Source organism: Acanthochromis polyacanthus, chromosome 8, assembly GCF_021347895.1.
Source record: "Acanthochromis polyacanthus isolate Apoly-LR-REF ecotype Palm Island chromosome 8, KAUST_Apoly_ChrSc, whole genome shotgun sequence".
Classification (NCBI taxonomy): domain Eukaryota; kingdom Metazoa; phylum Chordata; class Actinopteri; family Pomacentridae; genus Acanthochromis; species Acanthochromis polyacanthus.
In genome coordinates this window covers 4,149,085-4,173,996 of record NC_067120.1, presented here as the reverse complement: position 1 = coordinate 4,173,996, position 24,912 = coordinate 4,149,085, and the positions used below count along the sequence as shown (strand labels likewise).

Genomic DNA, 24,912 nt, shown 5'->3' with positions numbered 1-24,912 from the left:
GTGTTTAGTGCTACAAATCATTCAGATCTTTTTTTTTTTTTGCTGAAAGATTGAAAAAGAAGTATTCTGGATTGTTGAATGTTTCTTTAATCTTCAAGTAGAATGGGGTTTTCAAATCAGTCGTGAATCTTCCTTTCACTCACTGACCTTTGACGTCGCTGCTTTGATTCCAGCTGTCCCTCTTTATTACATGTCTAATAATTTCTAAATGCCTGATCTTTTTTAAAAAAACTGCTGCATGATAAAACAGCTTATAGTACAAACTCTACACAGTCTGTAGTTTTACTTATGATGTGTTCAAGCGCTAATTAAAAGCTCAGGTTAACCGAAAAATGATGTGAAAATGATGTGAAAGTCTCATCAGGCGGCTGAACATTAACTGTTGTGTGGCAGAATGATGGATCGTCTCCTCGACAGATGTGACAGCAGCTGCATGAAGGGCTGAAACTGCAAAGAACTTAGTTTTATAAACACATAAGATGGAATATGATGTCAGGATGCCTCAAGTGTTTACAAATATGTAAAAAGAGGATAAACTGAAATGCATAAGTCATGAGAAAAAGATGGTTAAAGTCTTTATTACAGTGTTAATGCAGAGGAAAACATTTTTCAATAGCAATATATGTTATGGTGTGGTAAATACAGGCATAATCAGTTAGAAAAACAAGCAATTTACTGTTTGTTATAATATAATATAATATATGGCATCAAACTGTTAACCAGCCTCAGTGTTTTAATCTTAACTGATCTTTTGATTATTTGTCTGATTACTGGATATTTGTTCAACAGAAAAGCATTTTACAAAGCCCACTCTATAGAATTTAGTAACACTCTAAATATATTTACATTTTTGAAGCTTGAGCACAAGAAATTTGGCCTTTTGCACAAAAAACAAAAAGTGACAAAATGATTCACTCTCTGTTGGTTGAATCTTTCTCTATATAAAAAAAGTAGCTTTCAGTTTAATTTTTTGGGGATTTCCTGCCTTTTTTTCACACAATAAGAATATTTTTCATCATATCCCCTGTAGTGGCCAACAGAACAAAAAAAAAACAAAAACAGGAACTCTTTGAAATCCAAACAGGCTGACAAGAAAACAAGAGCGTCACTTTTACCCTCCTGCTGTGTTGCGGGTCAAATTCACACATTTTAAAGTAAAAAATCCAAAAGGAAATTGTTAAATTACTTTTCAGGTTGAAACATCTTCTGCTTGGCTTAATTAGCGTCACCAGCGTAGAAAATGAAAACGGTTAATTGCACGTATTTGCAAACCCACCCTGAACAGAAGAGGTGTTTGGTGTTATTTTATCAACTCTATGAAAAGAAAAAAAAAATCAAGATGTAAAATAAAATGATTACAATTGTATTTTATATGCAAGTCGTTCCACAAACAAGTTTTAACATGCATTTTTTTAATGAAAAATAAGCAAATTATCCTCATTGAACCGTGATCTGGAGAGGTAAAGGACTCCATAGCATTAAATATTGATAGAAATGGTTAATGGTGGAGTCAACAACGAGATATAAACAATGTGTTTTGGGATTTTTTTGGTTTCTTACACTTTTGGATAATTAGACATGACCCAGGAACATTTTTGCTGAACCTAACAGGAGGGTTAAGAAACCAAAACTGAACATGAACATACATTAAACTCAACAGTCAGGAGGCCTGCGTTTTGTCTCAGCATGAAAACAAAGTTCTCCTCGACCCACCTAAACACGAGATATGATTGGAAATGCTGGGATGCCCTCTACGGAGCACATCAGGGTTTAATAGGGTAGCTCAAATGAGTCAAAAGATATCGATCAAAAACAAATGTCCACTACGGAGGACATAAATGAATGATCTGATTTCCCTGAAAATCAACATCCAGTGATGCTTATTTATGGCCCTGATCAACTGAAAATTAGGGCTGTTGTATTAACATCTACTAGAAACTAACTGGCTGCTCATAAAAGCATTCAAAGGAGTTTTGTTTGGGTGTTTTTTTAAATGTATTTGCAAGTGTCTCACTGGACAGTAAAGGTCCACTATCATGTAAATTTCCTGTGATGAGCAGACAGAGATATGTGCAGAGCAGCAACAGGCTTTTTGACGTCAATAGGAGGACGGCGGTGCTTTGAGTCGTGAGGTTTCCTCTTTAAACCGAAGCCTTAATGCCACCAACACGTCGTGCGTGGCGTAACCATACCCCCCACTCGCACATACACACAACTCAATTGGGGCCTTTTCACCGAACAAAAGCAGAACACATCCGTTTGTGTGGGCAGAGTGTGCGAGAAAAGGAAGGATGGGAGAGGCTCTTTTGGTGGCTGCACCTGTCCCATTTCATGAGGCTCTAATAAGCAGATAACAGTGGCAGGATGAGGAAAAAAACAGGGAGATACAGACTCCCCCATTCGCCTTATTAGAGGGAAATTAATTAGATCCTCCTTTGAGGTCACGACTTTCCGTGAACCACCGTTTAAACCTTGAGTCGCCGTTGTTGTATTTGTGACGTCTTGGATGCAAGTTTTCTCCCAGTTTTGACCTTTTTTCCGTCCTCCAGCAGCTTTTTTCCTCCATGTGTGAGTCTTTCAGGGTGTGACCCCAGCACATGTGATGTAGCTGCTCCTCGTCCAGGTCGGCCGAGTGTCGGTGGGCATCGGCGGCGGCGTCCACGCCTGCGCACTGCAAGAGAAAGTCCTCCTTTGCTATCCATGGTGTGGTGAGTAATTCAGCCATAATCCGCCTTTCTCCTCTCCCCTCTTCTTTCCCCTCTCCTCTCCCCCTCTCCTGCGGTTCCATTCATATTCTAATCACAGCTTTCCCTTCTCCAGCTCTCAGGCACTCCATCAGAGCCCTCCCAGCCTCGGGCTTTGCACTTTTACTTCCCCCCCTTTGTGACCGTTCCCTCTTCTCAGAGGCACACCAAAAATAAGGTTGCCACAGCGAAAGAGTGAGCGAAAAGAGGTGAGAACTGTGAGCTAAAAAAAATGTTTTTTGAATCACACTTGCTCAGTTTTAAGGTGTTCTGGATGCCCGTCTGAACGCATCGACTCCGTGAGAAAAGTTAGCACAAAGATGGTTTAATGGTGGAATGAAGAAGCAGCGCAAATGTGGCAACAAGTGTCTGCTGGATGTGAAGTTAGGAAGAGGAGCGGCGGTTGTGTAGGGATGTATGTTTATGTGGAGCTCGAGGGTGTATAAAAACGTATTAAATGCCATAATGGAAGACGGGGAGGCCACAGTGTTAGGACTGCGTAGATCTAAGCCTCTTTTTTTTTTTTTTCGTTGGGAGGGAGCTTTTCTTATTCAAAACAGCCCCACAAAAGACTTCCAGTGAGCCTTGCCACATCCCCATCTGACTTGGGGCCATTCATCAGCCTTCCAAGCCTATCAATGACATGTCCCCATCAGGGCTCCTATAAAATCAGCCCCTTTCCCATGAAACATCAGCAAACATTTTGACGGGTCTGGCTTTCCCCCCGCTGGATTTCTGGAGTCTCTACCTCCCCCCTTTTCCACCCTTATTCCCACCTCCCCACCACCACCACCTCCTCTCCTCCTCCTCCTCCTCCTCCGCCAACACCACCCCTCTCCGGGCGAACCTCAGATCCTCAACATCTCCTGTGACGGGCAGTGGTCACGGAAACACAGAGCGAGACGAGGGGAGAGCCGCCGAGGAGGGGGAAACGTGCACTAAAGCCATTTTCTTGGAGGAGCCAGTGTCGTTGATGGGAAGAGGATGCATTGCGGGCTGCTGGAGGAGCCAGATATGGATTCCACAGGTCAGTCCGGCTCAAACTCTCGCTTGTCTGGATGAGTTCAGAAAATGTGTTGAGAAATGCTGTGAAGCTCACACCGCCGCTGCACTTTTCTGCGAGTCTCAAACTTTCTGTGCAGGCGCTCAGAGGGACTGTCCGGTGTTTTTTACCCTTTTAAATTTCTGCTGTTATTAGTGAAGGAGGATTTCTGTTGAGACGCATTTATGGGAAGCACCGCTGTCCTCTGATTAAAGAAAAAGAAGAAACAGACCCTAAAATCTCCTCAGACTGGCAAACAAGTGGTTTCTTGCAGTTTTTTTCAGTGTTTTCTGTTAAACCGTTGCACTGGGCATCAGGAGGAATAAAAACAACAAGTGCACATCGAGGTGCACCTGTTCCTTTCAGCTCACTTGTTGAGGACTAAACTGGAAAACTAAAGCATTTAAGTAACTCCATGGCTCATTTTAGCTGGTCATTTCTTAGCGAAATAGTTTTCCGATAAAAGAAACTTTAACAATTAAAGTATAATCTGATTAAAAGATTGAAATTATGCAGTAATTAAATACTAAAAAAAGAGGCTTTATCTGTTTAAGGTTTAAAATCCGTACATTTCGGTTGCCTGTTAGTGTATTCAGCAGCAGGGCGTAGTTTAGTAGTGAATGTGTGTTAAGAAATGAGTGAGCATCCGTTTCACTTGTTGATCGAATTTAATCCAATTATTTAGATCCCCAACGTATCTGTCCTTGTGGCAAATGAAGCTTGAGATCTGAGCCTCTGAGGAGAATTAGCTCCACTTCGGTGCGTTCACTTTTTCATTTCCAGGATTTATTCTTTCTTTTTTCTTTAGATAGAAGGAACACTGACAGTAAAGGCTGTCAGTGACATCGATGGTGTTTAATTGAAAGTTAAAATGCAAATGCTGTTTTTAATTTAAACGAAAGAACTGTGACTGTAAGAGGAATGTTATTAATCATCCATTAATGTTGTGAGGTGATGCTAATTATGAAATTAGAGAGGCAAACAGTAAACTTTGAATTATTTTTGTGCAGCATTGTTTTCCTTTTCTTTCTTTCTTGACTCGACCAGAGTGCAGACTGATCTTTAAGGTGAATATTTAGAGTGTAAGCTGGTAAAACGTTGCATTAACTATGATCTGAATCGACTCCTCTCATGAGCCAACAATTCGTCCTGCCAACAGTTCGTCTGAGCAGAAACTTCTCAGCTCACATTTAGGCAATTTCAAGAAATATTCTGTATTTTTTTTGTTGTTGTTAGAGAAGTTAAAAGTAGCTGCTTGTCATTTTTCTTTAGTGCTTAATTCACTGCTCAAAGTTGTGAGAATCTCTTTCCTGCTTATTTAAATGTTGGGGTACATAATTATTTCTGTCTCATTCATTTAATGGAAAACATTTATTTTTCTGTTCATGTAAAAACAGCCGTTAAAGAAGAAGTCGAAGTTCAGAAAATACTTTAATGCACTTAAATAAATAAGAAAGTCTGTCTTTTTCACCATCAATTACTGAATAGCTTTCTTAAAACCAGAATTGTAAACGGGTTTCCACTCTGCCAGGCTGCATCGACATGAAAGCTTTGGTGTTTTGCTGCTGCTCGCCCTCAGAAAGCACACCAGTTGAGCTATTTCTAAGTAGAAATTAAAACGGGACAATGGCCCCTATTCCACCACACTGCTTCAGTAATGTGCACAGGGCTCTTTTAAGCAAGTGTGCATGCTCGTAGTCTTCTGGGAACAATGCTGGATTCCTGCCGTCTTGGTGAAAACATCTCAAATAGAGCCATGGCTGCCTCGCTGCCCCTACAATCGATTGTTGTCAGCTCGCCCTGTCACATTAGTGACATTTAAAGTGTCCTGTATAGGCAGTGATTTGCACTGTTTATGTAAATACGACTGAGGCTCTATTCTAATGCACGATGATATTAGATCACCTCAGAAAAAGAGCTTTTAAATGTTCACTTTAAGCCAAAATTTATGTGGAAAAACAGAACAAAATAAGAATAAACTGATGTTTTTGTCAAATTACAATCAACGGGTTCGCTGTGAATTAAAATAATAAATACTTTCATCTTCATTTCTTTTTGTATTTTTTTATTAAATGATGCCGTGAGGTGATCTGTGGCCCTTCGTGTCTTTTTATAGAGAGCTGGATTGAAAGATGCCTCAATGAAAGTGAGAGCAAGCGCTACTCCAGCCACACGTCTCTGGGGAACATGTCCAACGACGAACGTAAGCAGGACCAACGCCGTTAGCCTCAAACTACTGACCGACTTGGGGAATCCTGTAAACTGTGGTTGTGCTGTGTGTTTCCCAGAACTAACATTTAAATCTCATAGTTAAAGTTAAGTGTCATTTAAGCATGTTTGCATCAGAACGAGTGAGATTAGTCAGCGTTTGTTTGTGCCACGCTTCTGTCAGTTTGTCCTGATAGCTTAATTCCATGTGTTGAACGTTGCAGATGAAGAAAAGGAAAATAACAGAGCCTCTAAACCACATTCGACACCGGCTACTCTGGAATGGTAAGTCATCAACTATTTATTTTATTTTTGTTTATTATTTTGTCATGTGTGAAAATAAATGAGAAAAAAGTGGGAACATGTAAAAAAAAAAAACAGCAATTTATTTAATATATGATTAAATATTATACATTTAATCAAAAAATGGATGGAATTGGTCCTTTAAATCAGTCAAATTTCTGAAGTTGTTATTAGCTGAAGCTTCTATTTGTCATGTGAAGCGTAAAGTCCGGAAAGAGTTAATTTTATTTAGAAACCATTAATATGATGCACATATCATGGTGTTTGTTTTTCTTGTCTTAATCCTGCTCAGCAGTGATAACTTGGTGGGAAAGCATATAGGATTTGCGGCGTCATTTTCAGTCATGTCAGATATCGAATTTGCATTAATTTGAATAGTTTTACATGACACACGCAGACGCTCTATGAACACTGCTTTCTCTGTACGCTGCTCTCTCCTCACATTCCTCTTATTGTCTTTTGTATTTTAGGAAAATGTTATGTGTTTGTTCTTTCCTAATCTTAATCAAATCGGATTTTATGTTTGAAATTGTCCTAAAGAGGAAGTTAGTTTTAAACAGACCTTTAAAAAACAGCATCAACGTGTGAAACATCCCAAACATACCTCCAGTTTGTGTGCCTCCCTGTTGCTCAGCCCCATGACTAATCACACTTAATAGCATTCAAACTGCACATGGGCTTAAATGAATATTTAAACTGCACTGTGAGGAGCTGAAATTAAGTGTGAGGGAACTGCCTTTGGAATTATGTACCTTTTAAAGGAAAATATTCTAGACACAAGTAATGCAATAATTTCTCCACTCGTCATATTGATCATGTTTTCTTGCTGTAGTACTATAAAGGCGGTTTTCATTTAGGCTCAAAACACAGATTTGGTTTGTATTTTATTAGAACATTGCTTAAAAACTAAATAATATTTCAAATGTTACAATTCTAATAATGGATTTTTATTAATTGAATTGTTTAATTAGAAAGAATGCATTGGTCACATGACAATTTGCATCTCATTATCAGAAAACTGAAAGCTGTTATTACACGAAAAAGCATAAAAAAAACAGCTGCAGTTCTTTTGTGAATCTAATTCAAGAGGTAGCCCACACATATCTGAGCGAATGGAAATGTAAGTCAGACAAACATACAGCATAGTCCACGAGAATAAGGAGATAAATAAAGAAAGATGTGACACATTTCTACAAAACATACAACGTGAGAGAAGCAGTGAGTACGAGCTAATCTATTCTGACAACAAAAGCATAAACTGGTGTGTTATAGAAATAAAAAACTAGTTGTGAGGTGTTGGTGGAAACTATGTCTAGTTTATTTACTTCTTTGAGAGACTAAACTCTGAATTCATTGCTTTGTAATCAGTCCATTGCTTCTTTGATCATCAGTTTATGGTCCAGAGATGTGATTGTTTTTATTTATTGTTTTAAAATTTATAAACCTAATAGTGTGACGGTGCTCATCCTACTGCTATGAAAAAAAGATTGTTAGTGACAGATTTTGACAGCAATTTTAGAATTAAAATCTGTCTGCCATTCATATCTAAAAGTCTGACGGTGCTTGTCTTTGCAAGATCCCGTTTTCTCACTGTGTTTTTGTTTGTTTTTAAAGCTACACATTTTTTATCATGAACCAAAGGTAAACGTTAGCAGTGCCCATATTGATTATTTATGAAAAAAATGAATAGATAAATAAAATTTTAAAAACTAATAGTAAAATATACCAAAAAATGGGTCTAATCAAATACTGAAATTCCCCGCTAATGATGCTGGAGTACCTCAAGGCTCCGTTTTGGGTCCGTTTTTGTTTAGTGGTTTTTACTTCCGTTGTTACTCATGATGTATAACGTGAAATTAGAGGCGCATTGTGATCTTCAATTTCTTAAAATTCTGAAACACATTGTGGTATATTAGTTTTACGCTTTTGTCCCTGAGGGAATTCTTTGTTGAACCAATAGGGGGCAGAAATCCTCAAACCCAAAGAAACGTTTTCCTGAAATGCTAATAGTTTAACATGAATTTGTGGTGTATTTTTATTTACATACAGACAGCAAATACATCTGTGAAGTTTTATTTCACGCTGCAGTGCGTAAATTGATTCTTTGCCAGTATCACGGTATATAAAGATTTGCGTAATTTAAAAGTGTAAATACTAATTGTACAGGTGCGATGTACGCCAAAAACATCATCTGAGATTCTGTAGGTTAATCAGCCCAAAACAATCATATAGGACCAGACTAAATGTAAAATTCGCAGCTGTTCTGTTTTTAATATAAATTTTCCTGGGAATTAATTAGAGTTTAGCCACCACAGCTGAGATCAGGCTGCTTACGATCATCAGGAAAACTCGGTTTCAGACATTTTTTATTGCGCAACTCCTGGAAGAGCAGTTGTTGTGTTATTCTGAGATATGTCTGTTTTCATGCTGAAAACATGTTTGCAGGCAGTTTGTTGTTGAACATCTAAAGCCGTTAAGATTTATGGGACAGTTTGTCTTTGGCTGCACGACGTTTGGTCTAACTGTGTGCAGATCTGCTTTATATTCCATGATTTGTCCTGTTTGCTGCTTTAATGTGTTTCTAACTGTGCTTTTATTTAGTTTTCTCCTATGTTCTTGTGCTTTTGAGTTACAAATGTGTACAAATCACCTTAATAGCTAAATCTGCTTCATTTTATTACCCTCTGAAGACAAAAAAAATGCATTTTTGCACATTTTGCAGCACAATTTTACCCAAAATCCTGTAATACAAGATACTGAGTTGAATTTTTCTCACCTTCTACGTGTGATCTGTTGTCTTTCTCAGGCTAGAAGAAAACTATGAGATAGCCGAAGGTGTGTGTATCCCCCGAAGTGCCCTCTACATGCATTACTTAGACTTCAGCGAAAAGCACGACACGCAGCCTGTGAACGCAGCCAGTTTTGGAAAGGTGAGATTCAAACGTCAGCGGTGATGAAACACCTGCATCCAGTTTATGCTTTAAATTTATAAGTGCACTCAGTGAGTAGCTCAGACATCTAAACCGGACATTTAATGTGCATGTGTACATTTACAAGTGACAAAACAACAGTCAGATGCTGCATGAAAGCGGTAATCTCATCCACCCAATCAGCCGTGAGCATTAGTCTGATGGTTTCACGCCTGGGTTGCTTCTGCCGCTGCTGTGTTTGGCTGCTGTGTTGGAGTTATATCAACCACAGCTCAGTGTGAAGCAAAGCTCTGCGGTCGCTCGCTCAACACATAATCTAGAGCCAAAGGATGATGTGCTTTCGTCTGTTCCCACAACCCCAAGAAGTTCCTGAAGCCTTCCTACCCCCAGCCATCCCCTGTACCCTGGACTCCGGCCCCAACCCCCAACCCCGGCCCACCCCCGCCCCTCCAGCAGCTCCTGTCGGAAGATATTGAAAAAGAGAAGGGGCCTGGATTAATGTGTAATTAAAGGAAATTTGGAAGGGTGAGATGTTGCGGAATGTTAGATCAGTGGCTGGAGCAGTGTGGGGTGTCCTTTAGGAAGGCTTCATTGATTCAGGACAAAAAAACGAGAGAGGGCCCGGACTGCCTCCCTGTCTGCTCATTTATCAAGCGGGGCCTGACAGAAACTTCACAGCTTGGCCTCTTTTTTCATCCCACACAATGGAGAGCTACACTGTTTGCTAAAGTTTCTGCACCAGGAGCTGGACCAAGGAGCCAATCTCTTTGGACAAAAAAAAAAAAAAGAGAGAGAGAGAGAGGGAAGAAGGAGGGAGTGGAGATGAGAAAGAGAAGGAGTGAGGCTGGGTGGGTGGATGGATGAGGGGAGGCTGTTGATATAGAAAAAAAAAGTAATACCCCTGGATGTCATAAATGGATGGCTCTCAAAGCTTTTTTCTTTCATGGACCTCCCTGTGGATGCAACAAACTTTATTAAACACTTTCTCAGAGAAATGAAGACAAGTGCAGCATTCTCTAATGTATTCTGTATTTACTATGTTTTAATTTTAGGTTAAATGAACCTCACCCTTTTCCTGCTAAATAGAACAATAGTGCTACACAGTTCAAAAAGATTCCATTTGTTTTGCTCCTCATGTGTCATGGTTCCACCTTTTTTCCTTTTTCTCTTTAATTTTATGATTTTCTGTGAAATGCTGGTGTGATTGTGTATGACTTGTTTGTTTTTTTAACCTCTTTTTCTGTACTTTAAGCACACTGACAGCTTTTCTGTCCTGCAATAAACAGATCATAAGGCAGCAGTTTCCAGCACTAACTACCAGAAGACTGGGGACAAGAGGGCAGTCGAAGTAAGTAGTTCATTTTCTTAAATACGGCACAGTGTTCACTAGAAAACAACAAAATCCCTCCTAAAAAGGGCCTGCATTCAGTTTAACGTGCAGAAATAAAAAAATACTGAAATATCTTAAATAAAAAGGATGTTTCACAGCAAACAAAAAAGTTATTTATGTTCAAATATTCTTTATTAACTTGCTATAGCAGCATATTTCATTTTGTAAGGATCTGAAGTTGTATGAGGCATGTTTGACTCCTCAGATTAAGCAACAGAGTCAGAGAGAAGCATCTAAATTAGTTTAATGTGCACTTTCTTAACACGCCGGTGTAGATTGTAGTAATCCTGTGTGCTCCTCTGCTCCTCAGGTACCACTACTACGGCATCGCGGTGAAGGAGACCTCCCAGTATTATGACGTGATGTACTCCAAAAAGGGAGCTGCGTGGGTGAACGAGACGGGCAAGAAAGAGGTCACCAAGCAGACAGTGGCGTATTCACCGCGCTCCAAGCTGGGGACGCTGCTGCCAGAGTTTCCAAATGTCAAAGACCTAAATTTGCCTGCCAGCCTGCCAGAAGAGAGGGTAAACAGGAGTTTTAAAAGTCCATCCTTACAGCCACCCCCCTCACCTCTCCCTGCCATCTCACCATCTCTGCGCCCCCTCTGGCTCTTTTATCTGCCCCGGGACCTTCACTGGGTTTGCGTTTAGAGAAGGACCTTGAGGATTTATATGCTGGCTCCTCACTAACTCTTAATCTTTTGGAGGGAGATAATAAGATCTAGCGACGGACAAAGGACAGGCACTAGCTGTCCGGCTTTTAAAAGGGGGCCGTGATTTTAAATGGTTTGTGTTTTTGCTGATCTCTAAAGCTCGTTTTTGTGTTACTCCTCTCCCGGCTAGACCTGTAACATGTATTTATTGGTTCACATGCTTTGTTCAAGATTTATTTTCTTGTTTTTGCAGCACTGTTTTTTTTTCCCCAAAAGAGAAAAAAAGCTATTAAGTTCGTGATGCAATTAGATTAAAACCGTGTTGTTGCCCACAGGTGTCGACCTTCATCATGATGTACAGAACGCACTGTCAGAGGATACTGGACACTGTTATTCGAGCCAACTTTGACGAGGTGAAGTTTTCTCTGCTTACAATTATTCCTGAAAATGTAGATTTCTTCCTGTAATGTTGAATATGTTGTGTTGTGTGTGCTGTGTGCAGGTCCAAAGCTTCCTGCTGCACTTCTGGCAGGGCATGCCGCCCCACATGCTCCCTGTCCTCGGCTCCCCCACGGTGGTGAACATCGTCGGTGTTTGTGACTCCATCCTCTACAAGGCCATCTCTGGGGTGCTGATGCCCACCGTCCTGCAAGCACTGCCTGATAGGTCGGTCTGTGTTCTTGTTTTTGAGGAATTTAGTGACATTTTTCAGTCTGCTGTTGCTTTTTTCTTGCGTTTTCTTTATTTCTCTGACTTTATACCAAACATTTATGTGTATTTTTGTAAAATTCATGCACTAATATCATGGTTTAGCCCAGCTTATTTATAATACCTGTTGTTTTAAAGCAGCTTTCACAGCTATAATATGTACCATATTACACTGTTAAATAAGCAGCTTCCAGGTCCATGTCATGGCTGCTGATCTGCAGGTGCATCAGTGAAGTTCACTCAGATTCTAGGAATAGTTTGAAAAGAAATAAATGACATTTCATATCAGCTTTACAGTCTATAGTAGAGCTCAAAGAGTGCAGAATGTGGAAAACATGACAGATTAACGTCTGGTTTGGATTATTAAGCACAACTTTAAAATTAAAAATACCGACAAAAATGAAAAACTTGAGAAAAACACAATAAATCCTCTGATTTAGCTCAAATGTGAGGGTTTGTTGCTTTGATAAACTCGAGGATTTTTGAGCGAGAAAATTCACAGTAGGACTTGGAAACAGTTTTAACACTTTGGCAAAAACAGTCTTCAAAATGCCCTGTCAAATTTAAGGCAACGTCAAGTGACACCATGAATTTTATTTGAAAAGAGAAGTCAGGTTGTTCTACTGTCGCTGTGGCACATTAACTCTTAGATTAAGATCAAGAAGGATCATTTCAAGCAATCTAGTGAAGCCATTTAAACTCTGAAGAAGCCCCTAGATAAGTACGTCCCTTGTGTGAAGTTAAAAATAACGAATAAAAGCAGAGTTGTTTATAAAGACAAGGCGCATGACATTTTCTTGAATTAAGGGAACACAGTTTCCTGGAAAAGCACAAGATAATCTGACTATACTAAAAATAACATCAGCTAGAGTTTGGATTCTAAATATAAGAAGATGAGGATTGGTTTGTTCCGTAGTTTTCTGCATTCATCAAACAAACAGTAAATTGGTTATTTAAGAGAATCCTCATCAGATGAATCTATAATGGAGAAAAATATCAGCTGCAGCCTTTTATTATTGCACTTGCTTATGATGTTGAAAGTGTTAACTCTCTTGTCCTCCACGCAGTTTGACTCAGGTTATTCGAAAATTTGCCAAACAGCTCGATGAGTGGCTTAAAATAGCACTTCACGACCTTCCAGAAAACCTGAGGAACATCAAATTTGAATGTAAGCCTACAATACATCGCTTTTCTATCTTATGAAAGTGACACTCGCAGCCTTAACCTCGTGTTTTTCTCTTTTTTTATATCCAGTGTCGAGGAGATTTTCCCAGATTCTAAAGCGGCAGACGTCATTAAACCACCTGTGTCAGGTGCCTATCGTGGTCTGAATGTTTTTAATAAAATCCATATGAAAGAACAAAGCTGATAAGGGATATGGGTATGCTCGGGTGCGTCATATTGTTGATTTATCTGTGCGTAGGCATCGCGGACTGTGATAAACAGCGCCGACATCACCTTTCAAATGCTGGAGGACTGGAGGAATGTGGACTTGAACAGCATCACCAAGCAGACGCTTTACACCATGGAGGACTCTCAGGAGGAGCACAGGCAGCTTATTATCCACTGTAAGTCCACTGCACTTCCACGTAAACGACACGCTGACGGGCAATCATTCCCACGACCAGCGGAGTCAAAGCATTAACGATGGAGAGCAAAAGGTTAAACAAGTTCAGTCTCCTCTGAAGCACCCTGCTGAGCATCTCCACTTCCCCCGTCCTGACAGGATCAGAGGTCACGGACACGTCAAAGATGCCGTTTGTTTTTTTTTTCCTCCATTAAATGACGTAGAGTACGATGTGACCTGATGTTCTTGCTCCTGTCGCAGTGTATCAGGAGTTCGACCGTCTACTGGAGGAGCAGTCTCCTATTGAAGCGTACATCGAGTGGCTGGACTCCATGGTGGACCGCTGCGTTGTCAAGGTCAGATTTTTCAAACTTGATCTGACTCAGCTCCTATTTCCCATAATTGCATGGATTAAAAAACAGTTAAATGCATTTAGTTCAAGCTGCACAGGTTAGAAAGATGAGTTTGTGTTTGCTCAGACAGAGACACCTGTTTCTGCTCCTGCATGTCTTCCGTAGACGGAGGCACTTACGCTGCAATCCTCCCAGTTAATGATGTCTTCAAGCTTCCCATTTGCGGCCATTATGTGCCAGATATGGGCTTGTAAAATCTGGTCGCCCCGGCAACGTCTTGGACCGCCCGGACAATAGTTCAATAGGAAGGCGTGTCTCTGGGGGCAAATTAAATAGTTGACTTGTTGACATGTTTTTCGTCCCTGAGGGTTAAGCCCCGGTACGGACCCAGGGGTTAATTCTGCCGCAGCATCCCCACCCTTCCCCCTCTTTTCTCATGGAAATGTTCTCTCTAGGTGGCAGGGAAGAGGCCCGGGTGCCTGAAGAAGGTGGCCCAACAGTTCCTGCTGATGTGGTCGTGTTTTGGTACCAGAGTCATCCGGGATATGACCCTCCACAGCGCGCCCAGCTTCGGTGAGCTGCTTTATCGTCTTCCACTCACTTTCATTGTTTGTTGCGTCACGTACAGCGCCTTCCATAATTATTGGCACCCCTGGTTAAGATGTGTTCTTTAGCTTCTAATAAATTCAGCCTTTTTCTAAATAATATAGGACCTCAATGGAAAAAAAGAGGAAAATCCAACCTTTAACCACGAGTGCATTTATCCAGTGGGGAAAAAATCACACACTAAGAAATAATTCTTTTCCATCAAATCATGTGTGCCACAATTATTAGCTCCACTGATGGTAATACTTTGTACAACCCCCTTTTGCCAAGAAAACAGCACCTAATCTTGTCCTATAATACATTTTTCTACAATTTTCAGTGTGAGAGTTTGTTTCTGCAATAAAAACTGAGTTTCCTTTATGACTTTCAACACATCTTAACCGGGGGGGCCAATAATTATGGAGGGTGCTGTAACTTCACTGGATGTTCTGCAAGAATCTGCAGCTCAAAAATCACCACTTAATGAGCTTTTTTGCTACACTATGCAAACACAAATGGAATATAAACTTGCAAGGATGCTAAATGTCCCAATTTAAAACCAAACAAGGACGAAGCATCGCTCATATAACATTTGGCGATTCATAAAGCAGAGGATCGTGTGTTTGGTTGTGATGGACCCGAACGATGTGGTGATGTGCAGCAGGAACCTAAAAACATTTGAGGTTCCTGCTCCACATCACCACGTCGTTCAGGTCCATCACAACCACGTAAATGCTCGTCTGCCACGTGAGCCTCAAAATAAGCAGAGAGGAAGGAACGAGTCAAATGGCTGCTGCTGCTTTAATAGCTTTCCGTCCACGGCCAAGATTTGCAGCGAGCGAAGAGCAGTAAAAAACGAGAGAAAAGAAAATGGCTTCTCTTTCCTCTCCTGGTGTCCTTTGGCCCCGTCTGTGAATATCAAAGACACAGCTGGTTGCAGTGTTTTGATAAAGCAGGTCTCTGTGCACAAACAGCTAATTGACAAAGGAGGTTTGCCCGTCTTTTCCATTTTATGACCGGTCAGTATTACACCCCGCTCCCCCCTCCTGAGCAGCCACAAGTGTTTATTATGCGCACGGCGGCCGCACAATGACACAATTGTGACGCTCCCTCACATGCCACGGTCTCATCTTCCGTGTGACCCCGAGGTCAGCTGACATATTTCTGGCGCTGAGTCGGTACACGGAAACAAGCGCACGTCTTTTTAACGGCAGCGGACCTCCTGTCGGCCTGCAGGATGTGAAGTCATCACATGTTTTTGGTCCTAAAGGCCATCACGGACTGGCAAATGCCTGTCATGCTGAAACAGAGTTAACTCCTGTTTTTTTTTTGTACGAATAACACGTGTTGGTCTCATTTGTGTGTCTGCAGGATCCTTCCACCTGATCCACCTCATGTTCGATGATTATGTTCTCTACCTGCTGGAGTCGCTGCACTGCCAGGAGAGAGCCAACGACCTCATGAGGGCCATGAAAGGAGAAGGCAGCACAGGTGAGTCCCACCTGTTGGTCCACTTAGTCTTTGTCACAACCCGGCTCAATGGCCATGACAAAGCAACAAGAGAAGTCCGCTTTCAAAAATTATGAAGTAATTTATTACAAATTAAGATAAGATAAACAAAGATAACTGTAAGCATGGAGTGTGTGTTGTCTGTAATATCAGTAGTGTGTATGTGGCTGTGTGGAAATGATGTGATGCTAACAAAAGAAGCTAAATAAAGGATGCATGTGGCTCAGGCGACTGGAACCGGGAGCAGAGAGAGAGAGCCCAGACAGATCACAGGAAGCAAGTATTTATAGCTGAGGTGGAGCGGCGGGCCCAGGTGCTCCACATCTCAGTGATTACACCTGGCCAATCCCAGCACCTTAAAGAGAACAGATGTCATTAGTTCACCTAATAGACGGACACACGGGGGCCGTCACAGTCACTCACAGTCACAAACTCACCAACATGCTAATTATGTTAGCCGGAAAGTTTATCTGGAGCTAAAGCTTTTCCAAGTAAATATTCCAAACATTTTGTAGTCCCAGCTCATCAGAATTGCTGCTATTCTTTGTTTTATGTGATAATAAACAGATAAGTTTTGGATTTTTGAGCTTTGGGAATGATTAAACAAATATACTGAAGACTTCAATCTTTGCTGTAGGAAGTGATGATTAGGGTCAAATATGAATCAATTAGTTTAGAAAATAGTCAGCGGATAAATCAGGAATTCAAATAATAGTCAAAATGCATTTTAAAGATAAAATGTATTTATTTAGTTGCGTAAAAAGTCTGATTATTGGCGTCTTTTAGGACCTCAATGCAACAGTCAGTGGCCAGAAAAGTTACAGAAGCGCTGCTCTTTTTCATGTGTAGCTGTTAAATGACCTCATTTACTGTTGTTAGTCCAAGATTTTAATATTCCAGCTTAATGAAGTGAAATTGCAGTAAAGTTTCAGTTCTCTCTGTTAAGTGGTTAATTGACTGTAATACACAATATCACAAATGTCAGTTTACAAAAAACCGGCAGTAACTCAAATATTGACAAGAAACTTTTGTTACTCTTTCAGCCCTATTTCTTATCGTTTCATTCTTATTTTTACCTTATAGTTGTGTAAATGCAGCATAAAAACAGCTTCACTCTCTCAGTGCAGCTACACATCCAAACATGCTGTCCCTGCAGGGGTGTCCAACATGCGGCCCGCGGTTCAAATCCGGCCCTCCAGAGGGTCCGATCCGGTCCTCAAAGTGTTTACTGCAGATAGTAAATCTGTAAAGCTGTAAATTTAAAATCATTTCTAAACCCTGACAAGTTGTTTTGATCATAAACTAAAATGCTAGATTGCTCAGTGTCTCATTTTTGTAATATTTTGTCTTGTTTTTGTTGTTTTTTTGTCTGACTTTTATTTGTTTTTCTTATGTTTTTGTCTTTTTCCTTCTCGTTTTTGTCCTTTTGTGTTTCCTTTTTGTCTCGCTTGTGTTTTTTGGTCTAATTTTTGTCATTTTATGTTTTGCTTTATTCGTTGTTTTGTGCGTCGTTCTTGTCATTTTCGGTCTCATTTGTCCATTTTTTTTGGCACTTTGTAGCTTTTTTGTCTCATTTTTTGTCTTTTTGTTTCTCGCTTTTGTTGTTTTGTGTCTCATTTTTAAAATATTTTGTCTTGTTTTTTGTCTTTTTTTAGTAAAATACTATATTGTTCAGTTCCGGATGGCTGTTACTAAATGTTTTGTTTCTTTGTAGACACTCTGTGATCTGGAAGTTGTAATGTGAAAATGATAAACTGAAGCATAATGTTGTTGAAATATAATTTACTTTTCTTGAGAAATTTCAGGTTGTTCATGATGTTTGGTGGAAAGACAGTTGCTTAAATGTGAATATTTTCAGAATGTACAGGGGTAAAATGTTGACGCCTCTGCTCTAGTACTTCATGGTCTCATAATCTCCCATTTCTTCACACCTTCAGCAGAGAGAGAGGAGGAGTTCACGCTGACAGAAACCACTCCCACCTCTCCGTCTCCGGCATCCTACTCTCCTGCTCGGTCCGTCCACTCGGTGGGCGTCTCCTCGGCCAGCTCCCCCACAGCAGCAGCCGTGTCCCCCGAGTACAGCGGAGTCCCCGCCACCACAGGTGAGACGGGACTCGCACACGGAGTTTAACGCTTTTCACCGCACATAGTTCCCCTGCGCCAAAACGTTTGTCTCTATCTGTCATATATGTGTCTACCAGGCGCTGTTCAGTCATATACCTGGTCCCTTACATACACAGTGACAACAGCAGGCGGCTCCACTCCAGAGGCCGGTCAGCAGCTGTCCTGTATGAGGAGCAGCGCCCCGGTCCCTCCTCCATCTGCAGCCCACAGGATGCCAGTGTACACCCACCGGGAGGAGCACGGGTAACTATGGCTCAGCTCATCTTCAGCGTTCATGATCACGCCGTTTAGATTTGACTTTTTAAACGAGCTTTGGCTTCTTGTCTTTGGTTTAGTTACACCGGCAGCTACAACTACGGCAGTTACACCAACCAGCATCCTCACTCCATCCAGAGCCAGTACCCGAGTCTGGCCCATGAGCCGGCGATCCCAGCCCCCCTCCACTACTCTGCCTACCACCGCTCCTCTGCACAGGTCAGACATGGGGTTCTGTAGACTTTTAAATGAAGGAAGTCAGTTTCAGTCCCAAACGAACTCCTATCCAGTCATTATCTGTACATCACTTAATCCTCATCAGGGTCATGGGGGGCTGGAGTTTATTCCGGCTGACGGGGACATCCTGGACAGGTCAACAGGGCTACACATAGAGACAAACACACTCATATTCACACCTACGGACAATTTAGAATCACCAGTTAACCTCAGCATGTTTTTGGACTGTGGGAGGAAGCTGGAGAACCTGGAGAAAACATGCAAACTCCACACAGAAAGATCCCAAATTAACTTTTTAAATGTTACTTTGGTAACAAATATTATTGTAAACAATGAACTAAAACTCTTTAATCTGAATTATGCAGTCTATAAATGCTGCTAAATTTAGTGGTTTATTGATTTTGTGCTCTACTCTGTCATGATAATAACAAAAAAATAGTACAATACTTGGCAAGGCATTTTGTTAGACTGCCAACATAATAATTCTGGATATTTTCCAAACTTAGAACACTTACAGAATTGGTGAAAAATCAAGAGGAAGAAAGGAAAAAAGCCTGGACTTCTGAACTTAATTCAAAGTAAGACTATAACGGTATGAAAATACACCAAATATGCAAAGTTTGGGGTCACTCAGAAATGCTTTTCTTTCAAAAATAAGGATATTTGTGAAAGAAAAGCATTTTTTCAATGAAGATAACATTAAATGAATCAGACATCCAGCCCAGACATTGTTAATGTGCTAAATGACTGTTCTAGCTGGAAGTTTTAATGGAATATCTCCATAGGGGTACAGAGCAGCATCACTCCTGTGTTCTAATGCTACATTGTGTTAGCTAATGGTGCTGAAAGCCTCATTGATGATTAGAAAACCCTTGTGCAGTTATGCTAGCACATGGATAAAAGTGGGAGTTTTTATGGAAAACATACAAGTCCACCAGAAGTCCTCCAGATTTTACACAGAATTATTCTCTGTAGAATTAACTTACACATTGAAAGTTAAACATATTCAGCATGCAAAACCTGTAGTCTGAGAGTGAGCAGTTATTTGCTGTATTATTTGATAATTATCAAAGAAATTCGTATATGAGCTACAGTTTAGCATTTAATATTTAGTTCATAGCTAATTACTTTACTGATGGTTTTACCTTCAAACAGTTTATCTTATTTATAAGGTCAGATTTCTATGAAAATTTGGAAAATAACAAATAAATATCGCTGCTAAAATACATGTAAAAAAAAATAAAAAGTGCATTGTTTCCTTCAGAAGAAATATAAAGTAGCATAGCATGTTGTACTACAGTTATCTACATGAATACAGCTGTGTACGATGAAAGCTGCAGGTTATTTTATCCACTTTAAAGGGAGAAAACTCACACAGCATAAACATGCATGGATAGGATGTTTGCAGTGATGTGAATGAGTGTCTAACCTGTACACAGAGCTGCAGATGTGAAACATAAAACAGCTTATTAGGATGAGATGGAGTCGTCGGTGTTGCAGCGAGTGGTGTGAGTTTACTCTTTTGGTGGTAATTTCCTGTCAAGGGTCCTCCAGTCTCCGCTGCCTTTATAGTGGGAGGAGATCAGCTGGGCCTCAGCGCTCGCAGTGTTTCTAAAAGTCCCTGAATCAGCCTCTCCACACAGCGGAAGCAGACAGTGAAAGGTGGCTCGGCCGGGGCCAAGAGGGGCCCTGCTCTGTTACTCCTCTTTCCAGCTCTCAATAGTCTCTTCATCTGTTCGAGCCAGTGGCCACGGAGCCGGGCAAGGGGGCGTTTATTAAAATATTGTTATTCAATGGTCTCTTTTCTGCTTGTGAACAAGAGGCAGCTGAGCCGTCTGTTCTGCACTGACTGTCTTTTTCCATGCCGTGATCCCTCATAATGGAATCGACTGTCGTGTTTATATTTAGTGAGAAAAGGGAAAAGGCTCCTACTTCCACTTTTTTTTTTTTTTTTTTTAGACCCGTCTGAGCTCAAATCGGGCACAATGCCTGCACTTTGTCCATGTGAGAAGTCGGACATTGAGCCGAAACGAGCAGAAAGCTTAGTGGGATCCCCATCTGTCCGAAATATTTTTGTCAACAGGCAGATTTATTCGGTGCTGTTTGTGGTCAGTCACCACAGGCAACAAAAATAACACGGGAAAAGCACCTCTTTTATGAAAACCCTCATTTTCTTAAGTGGCTTAATTTTCTATTTTGACCACTGTGACTTGTGAAACAATTTCCTCTGACAGGAAATTACCATCAGCAGGGTCAGTCCACAGCAAAAGCTGCATGTTTAATGCAGTAATAAATGAGAAATCAGAGCCACAGCTGCCTGAGGATGCTGAGGTCACATCTTCACTGAAAGGGAATTTAAGGATATATATCAACCATTCAAACATTTAAACCTTTCCTAAAGGCATCATTTGACTAATAAGCTGTCAGACAGAGAGTTAAATGAGACGTTAAACACAACTCTGACATTTATTGGCTTCATTTCAGGTTGTAGACAGCAGCTGGTGAGTTTAGCTTAGAATTAAGAAATAGATCTGTAAAAGTAACAACAAACACCTAATAGTGCCTCTAAAGTGCACAGATCAACATGCTGTACTGTAAAAGTGTTTTGCGGGAGGTTTTGTGCGAAACTTTTTGATTTTTTAGGACTCTAAGGAAGAAAGTGAACAAGTATTTTACACTCTCTAGTCCTTTAAATGCATTCAAATGTACAAATGATGTGATTCAATAGTTATCTGAATGATTACAGAAAAAAACAATAAATGTTTAGTATTTTTGGGTAGTAATTGGACACAAAAAAGAAAAACCGACTACATCTCTCAGTGTCAGGGGAATAAAACTAACGATGATGTCATTGATTGATTAGAATAAAGGATGTTAAAGTCAAAAGAAATCTGATTGGATTATCTTGTTTTTGCTTCAGATCCTCGTGTGTTATTGATAGTTAAAGTATTTTAGTGGTATTTATCAGCAGGAACATTTAGGCCAACAGTCAGCAGATCAGCAGCTCTGATACGTTCACTGTGCATTTTAAATTTAAACTTCTCTCTTCCTCCTCAGTACCAACTCAACGGCCAGATGTCTCGAATGGAGCCCTGCTTGATGGGCAGCACTCCCCGGTTGCACCCCACACCTGTCGCCCCCCGGTGGCCAGATGTGTCCCCTGCTAACAGCTGTTACACCAGCCCACCTATGCATTCATCCCGCTATGCCACCTCTGGGGACATGTACTCCCCGCTGGGCCCCCGCAGGAACTCAGAGTACGAACACTCGCAGCATTTTCCCGGCTTCGCCTACATCAACGGAGAGGCCACCACTGGCTGGGCCAAATAGCCTTTAAACACTGCTTTGGACATCCGTGTACGAGCTCCAGGCCGCCAGACTGGTGGATGTAAAGCCTCTGAACTCTTCCAATCAAATGCATCAAAAAACGAGGAGCAGAGAGTAAAAAGTACCAATGTAAGGCGACAAGACTCACAGTATGGACGTACTGACAATTTGAAAAGACTCATTACGTCAATCACTCTGATGGTTGTGGTGTATTCTGTGTGGAGGTTTGTTAAAAGTTCTCCAGTGGAAGTACTAAATCATATAGATTGTCAAAACTTGCAGCAAAATCATTTGAAGAGTGCAATGCTGCTGCCAAGCTGTGCCTTTGTTTTAAGGAATGTACACCTCTGCCAGAGTTTCCCTCGTCAGTCCCTCCATCAGCCTGTTTCTGACTCCAGTACAATCTCCGTGACGCCGTGCAGCATCGTGTCATGAGCTCTTTGCAGCGGATTTGTTTTCTGCGGGATGAAGACGAACTGTTCTGCCTTAACCTTCTCCTGGGACACCGGTTGCATTCAGTGGCACGAAGCCAAACCATCACAGGTGACAGATATAAACTCCTGAAAGACCTGGATCAGTGTGTGAAGGCGTGTCTGTGTCGGTTAGTCTTTTTTAATGAACGCTGTGACTCAAAAACAAGTGTATTCTGTTTTTCTGTGACTATATACACACACATATATATATAGTATGTATTTTCTGTAACTTTGTAACATGGTGTATCCATTATTTTCTATGTTACAATCTGTTCTGTTTTGTATGGTTAGTAAAGGACGCATTAACCTAGGGTTGTGTGTTTTATAATGCACTCAAAGCTACTGAGGACCTATTACCCTATGGGTATTTATAAAAAGGGAAAATATCAAAGTGTACAGTAACATGAAGTCTAGTCACTTTTCTGTAAATAAAAGCACTGGAAACCATCTGTGGTGACTGTTAAACTATCACAGTTGAAGCTGATGTGTGTTTGGGAAATATGGTGCCACATAAATAATTTCACAATTTAAAACAGTGAGTCATTCTTCATTTTCTTCTTGGACAAATCCACAAAAATGATGCACTAACTGTCAGAATTCTTGTCTTTACTTATTAATTAGATCTTTCAAAACTTGAATATAAGGCAACTGTTTCTAATATTCATATTTTAAGTGAAATATTTTCGGTTTGAGTTAATTAATTTTCCAAATATATTGATTTTATAGCTTTTTTTTGTTGTTGCTGTTTTCTGAAAATCACTTCAATTAGCCCTCAGATTTTTAATTCTCATGTTTCTGTTGAAAAGGCAAAGACGTTTTCTGAGCTGATTTTTCCTTCTCTGTCTGGGAAATGACAGCACCGTGGGGGGTTGGGTCAGCGGCAGAAAGAATTACATTTCTATGGTGAGAACGTCCTGCTGTTCTGGGGTCAGTGCACCTCAGTCCTGTAACCTCTGACCTCTGACCCTTGCCGAGGTTTGTATTTATTAGGATGTAGATCCTCTGCGTTACATCTCCCAAATCCTGCGCAATTCACAACACGGACTTTGGAAGCAGAAAACTTATTTAAAAAATGTCCGCCCTTCATTGTGATTTAATCACCTGACCTGAGTGTCAATATCAATATCCGCTGATGATCTTAGGAGGAGATCGGTGAGCTGTGAGGAACGTGGTTTCATCTCTGATATCAACAGAACATCACTGACAGAGCGGTCAGAACAAGTACATCACTTTTTATTTGTAGTTACAAACATAGGAAGTGCTTTAAAATGAGTCCACAACACATTAAATAATATACATTTCTTCTAAAGGAAATAATTAAACTGGAAAATCTGGAGATGCACTTAAAAACATAGATTACAATCATAGAAGAATAAAACATTATAAAACTGGGTTACAATTTTTAAACTCACTGTTCATGAACATTGGTGTAAACTGGAATAAGTGAATGAATAAAAACACGATATCACAAATATAAAATGACATCCAGCCAACAGTGTCTTGAGTTGACTTTAGATTAATGAAGAAATATTGAAGGGATTAAGAAAACTCATAAGACATCTCCGCAGAAATTTCTAAAGCGTTTTTGATCACATATATTGTCAACTCATTCCTTTTCAGTTATTTCTTCCACCCTTGACACCAAACTGGTTGCATTACGTGACACTGAGGGTTAACTTACTTAAATTCTATTCTTAAAATAAAATGAACGTGCTTTAAATGAACTTTAAAAAATAACAGAAAGAATTTCCACATAATTAAATTACTTTCTCTGGAAATGATGCATTTCAGTTCAGATAACTTGATTTACTCAAACTAGATGAACTTGATTCACCTAATTTTACTGGACAAATCTGAATTAAGTGTGACCAACTATATTGAAAAAGGTTGGATCAACCCTGAGGAAATGAGTTGGATGAACCCTGACAAATTAAGTTAAATCAACTTAAGTTCTTTAGGCGTTGGCTTGCAGCTTCCAGCAGTAAAATATTCTTTAATGTGTTTCTTGGTTACATTAGCTCCTGCTTAAGTAAATAAGTGTACTCAAATTAAGTGAATTGAGGTAATTCAACTCAAGTTTTTTAGGGTGGATGAAAATAATTCATCGATGCTTTATGAAAGCAATTTAGTCATGTTAAGCTCACTCAAACAGTTATTTTCTTGATAATGCAAAAAGTGTCACTGACTCACAGACATTTACTTTCTGTGTAGCAGGGGCAGATCCAGATTAATTTTACTGGGGGGCACAGGGGGGTGCAAGAAGTACCCCAGGTACCCCAGTCCAGGGATTTTTGTTGGAATGTTCCTTTAAGGTGGATGTGTGAGGACCTTGTAGGTGGAATACTTCCTGAAACCAACCTTTCAGGTCAACATTCAAAAATTTAGGGTGGAATATTCCTTTAAACCAACCTAAATTTCATGTTTTGATCATTATTAAGTGAGAAACCTCAATCCAGACTCCTCATAATGATGTTTGAGATTTATGCTGCTGTTATTTGTTTAATC

The 24,912-nt window shown here is 40.3% G+C and overlaps 1 protein-coding gene across 3 annotated transcripts; it reads left to right on the top strand.

The window, feature by feature from the left end:
• Positions 1-924: 924 nt before the first annotated feature.
• Positions 925-22,940, top strand: rfx4 (regulatory factor X, 4). 3 transcript variants are annotated; one of them, XM_022200567.2, is made up of 19 exons: positions 925-2,708; positions 2,821-2,953; positions 5,903-5,989; positions 6,219-6,279; positions 9,104-9,227; positions 10,514-10,575; positions 10,928-11,141; positions 11,605-11,682; positions 11,772-11,935; positions 13,045-13,145; positions 13,232-13,290; positions 13,401-13,545; positions 13,806-13,900; positions 14,353-14,470; positions 15,854-15,973; positions 17,929-18,093; positions 18,193-18,358; positions 18,451-18,589; positions 21,665-22,940. In XM_022200567.2, exons 3-19 carry the CDS (start codon positions 5,974-5,976, stop codon positions 21,935-21,937), a joined length of 2,100 nt encoding a protein of 699 aa, XP_022056259.2. In that variant the 5' UTR covers positions 925-2,708; positions 2,821-2,953; positions 5,903-5,973; the 3' UTR covers positions 21,938-22,940. The 3 variants fall into 3 exon arrangements, with proteins under 3 accessions (XP_022056259.2, XP_022056258.2, XP_022056256.2); XM_022200566.2 differs by lacking the exons at positions 925-2,708; positions 2,821-2,953 and adding an exon at positions 2,978-3,771 and having other exon boundaries at positions 18,232-18,358; XM_022200564.2 differs by lacking the exons at positions 925-2,708; positions 2,821-2,953 and adding an exon at positions 2,978-3,771.
• The last annotated feature ends 1,972 nt before the right edge of the window (positions 22,941-24,912 follow it).